Genomic DNA, 3,298 nt, shown 5'->3' with positions numbered 1-3,298 from the left:
ATTTCACATATCCAAGTGTTCTCTTTTGTTTTCTAAATGCCTTACATTCTTACAATGACAAATAATATTATATTATAATGCAATTGGTTAGATACTGAATATCAGCTGCTCATATACATCAATTAAATCTTACTTAATATCATACTGGGTATGTTGGCATGTTGTTGTAGTTCTTGTATATCTTACTTAATATGTGGACGGCAGTTATAGACATAGATATTATTGTTTAGTGACAGCAATATGAAAGGAGAAACCATGTCATCGTTTCTTATAGAAGTCGGTAGATTTCACTTGAAAAATTTTCAGGTTCATGTTCGGTTTTGCAGAAACACGGAGCACAACAAATGTCTGGGCCGTCTTAAAAAGCTAGACACAACCAAATCCCAAGCTGAAATACAACAACAACATACTCAGGTAATCCTTTAAGTAGGGGAGACTAATGTGTACGCAGACCTTATCCTATCTTGGAAGGTAGAGGGAGGGACTGACTTCCCAATAACTAAACTATACACTGTGCCTCATCTTATTCTAAGTAGATTATATCAGAAAGACAGAGTTGAACAGGAACATACAACAAACGTTGGATGATTCCTATAATTGTCAAGGAAGGCTTGTCTCTTTCTCAATTTATCATACTGGGTCAAACACTTGCTGAATAAGTGGCGGATACCTGTATGGCTGGCCAACATGAGACCACTAACCTGATACATTTAAAAAAACATACAGTAATATTAGACATCTTTAAGGAAACAAACAGCTTTACAAGGTCCAAACAACATTCAGGAAAGCAGATTTACAACAGAATGTGAAGACCAAGATAGTCAAACTTATTTTCATGTCAGCAACTGAAACAGAGACTATATTTGCCCATTACGAGAAACGTGTTTTTTCAAACATAAGTTACCATTTGATATATTTTCAAGTTTAAGAACTTATGCTATAGGTCCGTTATTTAAAGTTCAAACTATAAACTTTGTGGACATGAACTTACGCTATAGGTCTGTTATTAAAGTTCACACTATAAACTTTGTAGACATCTAGTGGATCAAGCATCAATTTTGAAACATAGAAATAACAATTACTTCATGCTGTCAAACTTACTTTACAAGTACAATATATTACTCCCTTGATTTGTTGGTAATCTAATTACAGGACAACAAGCTTTGATTTTTACATTACTTAACATCTTTAATCTCTAAGAAAGTCATTTAAGCATTTCATAAGTTGTACAACTCAGATCAACAGCCTTCAGCATAAAACATTGAACAAGTAGACAAAGAAGAATAGCTTACCCTATGAGCAGTTTAGACATAGGGGGACTTTCTAGATAAAGCAACCTACAAAGGAAGGTAATGCAAAGTCAAGAAGTAGTATAGAGAAAAGTTAAATCTCAAAATTTATTATGGACAAAAGACCTGCCTAAATACTTGCAGGGCCCCACTCAATAAAATTAACAAGTTTTCTTTACCTTATCCTCTGCAGGATTTCATGGACCTGATTCCCAAAACATCAAATGCGTAAGAAGCAGTGAAGTTATATGTAGGCATATGTTTGGGTTGATATACGCTCTGAGCTTACAAAGTGGGAAACAGCTAACAGATGAGCAATAATTCTTGATCCCTAAGATTCATGAATATTAAGGAATCTTGATGTATGAAATTCTTATCCCTTTTGGGTGGTTAGGTGATAAAGCTATGTCTAAGTTGCAACTGAAATAATCTTGAAGCTCCTTATTGGATGATTTATTTAGATAGTAACAATATAAAACCATAAGTGACAAATTAAGGAATCAACATACACTTTTTAACTCCTAATATAATTACTCACGAGTACTACATAATTAAAATACAACACCTTGACAGCAAAGACCATTCACACCTGTTCCCCCTCTTGGTTCATGAATCACTCAACTCTAATGGATTATTTTTTATGAGGTATAAGTTATAATATCAAATAAAAAATTACTCAATAATTGTAAAGAACAAGCAAAAATGGGGATTAGACCTATATTAGTTCCACCAAAGTAAAATTAACCGAAGAAATGAATTGATTCCTTTCTCAATCTTGGATCTTAACAGCCAAAAAATAGGAAAAGTTACTCTATGAAGCAGACTCTTAATGTTGTTTGGAGGGAGAACAAGAATCGGCCTGATTTTACTTTAGATATCTTGAAGAGGGCATCATAGAAGTCGCGCACAGCTTCTGATTTTATACACTCAATGACTTGAATGTTGGTTGGAGGGAGAACAAGAATCGGCCTGTTTTTAGACGCACACGTATAAGTGTTGGCTGAAAGAAGAGTAGGATAACGAAGATTTGCAAACAAAAAAAAATAGAGTAAGAACCTTCCATCTTTGTCCTTGGTATCTTTCGTTGTCCTCAACACCAGTGGCCTCAAAATGTCCTTGATCAACTTTAGATCTCTTTGATCACCATTTTCATATGGCCTCTGTATTAACTTGCTCCACCTAAATTATGAGAAAACAGGAAAACAGAACTACCTCAGTTGTGTTACACGAACCTTTTAACCGATAGAAAAGAGGCCAGAATTGGAAAAAATAAATAGAATCAATTCATCTGAACTTACCATGCCCAGTTGCACCATGGCTGGACATGCAAGAATCATAAAAGGACTGTAAAGGTCTTCCGAATTATTCTGCAGCAACAAGTAATTATTACGATTAGCGCAAACCATAACAGTGATCTCAGTTACAGATTTTTCTGTGAAGTGAATGAACAGAAGAATAGAATGCAATTTTTGCCACATAAAAAGCCACAACACGCTAATACATCATTTACAGATAGAGATATATTCTACATCACACATTAAAAGCAATCGTGAACTATCATTGTTGAAATGAAACCTTGCAAGTGTTTCTTTGATTAACATGAATTTACCAAACCATAGTGAATACAGAAACAATCAGAAAGCGATTCAACAGCACCAAAAGCCCAACAAGAACCGCAATGTCCCTGAAATACATAGAATAAAACTACTTAAAAACTTGGAAGGGGCATTTAGCATTACTTTTAAGTGGAAGAAGAAAAAGACGAGATTAGTTAGCAAGCAAGAGCAACCACCTGATCTGCAATGTAAAATATGGAAAACATCAACATTCTTCTTATAATCAGAATATGTCATAGAAGGACGAAACAATAAGATACAAAAAACTGACCAAGAATTCTTCCAATTGTGCTGCATTGAGGCCAAGCGTTTCGCGCATCAAGCTCTTCTGGCAACTCCTTACACATTGGATGAGTTAGAACAGGAATTCCCTCCAAATCACCTTCTCTTGGG

General features: G+C 34.9%; 1 protein-coding gene across 1 annotated transcript; it reads right to left on the bottom strand.

The window, feature by feature from the left end:
• Positions 1-241: 241 nt before the first annotated feature.
• On the bottom strand, positions 242-3,290 carry LOC107845227 (cathepsin B-like protease 3). The gene is made up of 7 exons (XM_047405599.1): positions 3,177-3,290; positions 3,082-3,086; positions 2,899-2,973; positions 2,588-2,656; positions 2,346-2,468; positions 1,293-2,258; positions 242-701 (listed from the first exon to the last, which is right to left on the bottom strand). The coding sequence occupies exons 1-5, from the start codon at positions 3,250-3,252 to the stop codon at positions 2,439-2,441; spliced, it is 255 nt and encodes an 84-aa protein (XP_047261555.1). The 5' UTR covers positions 3,253-3,290; the 3' UTR covers positions 242-701; positions 1,293-2,258; positions 2,346-2,438.
• Positions 3,291-3,298: the final 8 nt, after the last annotated feature.

This window comes from Capsicum annuum, unplaced genomic scaffold (genome assembly GCF_002878395.1).
Source record: "Capsicum annuum cultivar UCD-10X-F1 unplaced genomic scaffold, UCD10Xv1.1 ctg80246, whole genome shotgun sequence".
NCBI lineage: Eukaryota > Viridiplantae > Streptophyta > Magnoliopsida > Solanales > Solanaceae > Capsicum > Capsicum annuum.
This window is presented reverse-complemented; position numbering and strand designations above follow the sequence as displayed.

Coding starts and splice junctions, on each gene's coding strand:
- LOC107845227 (XM_047405599.1), bottom strand. CDS start 3,252: ATGTGTAAGGAGTTGCCAGAAGAGCTTGATGCGCGAAACGCTTGGCCT. Junction 2,657..2,898: donor TCTGTATTCACTATGGTTTG/GTAAATTCATGT, acceptor TTGTTGCTGCAG/AATAATTCGGAAGACCTTTA. Junction 2,469..2,587: donor CCATGGTGCAACTGGGCATG/GTAAGTTCAGAT, acceptor CTCATAATTTAG/GTGGAGCAAGTTAATACAGA.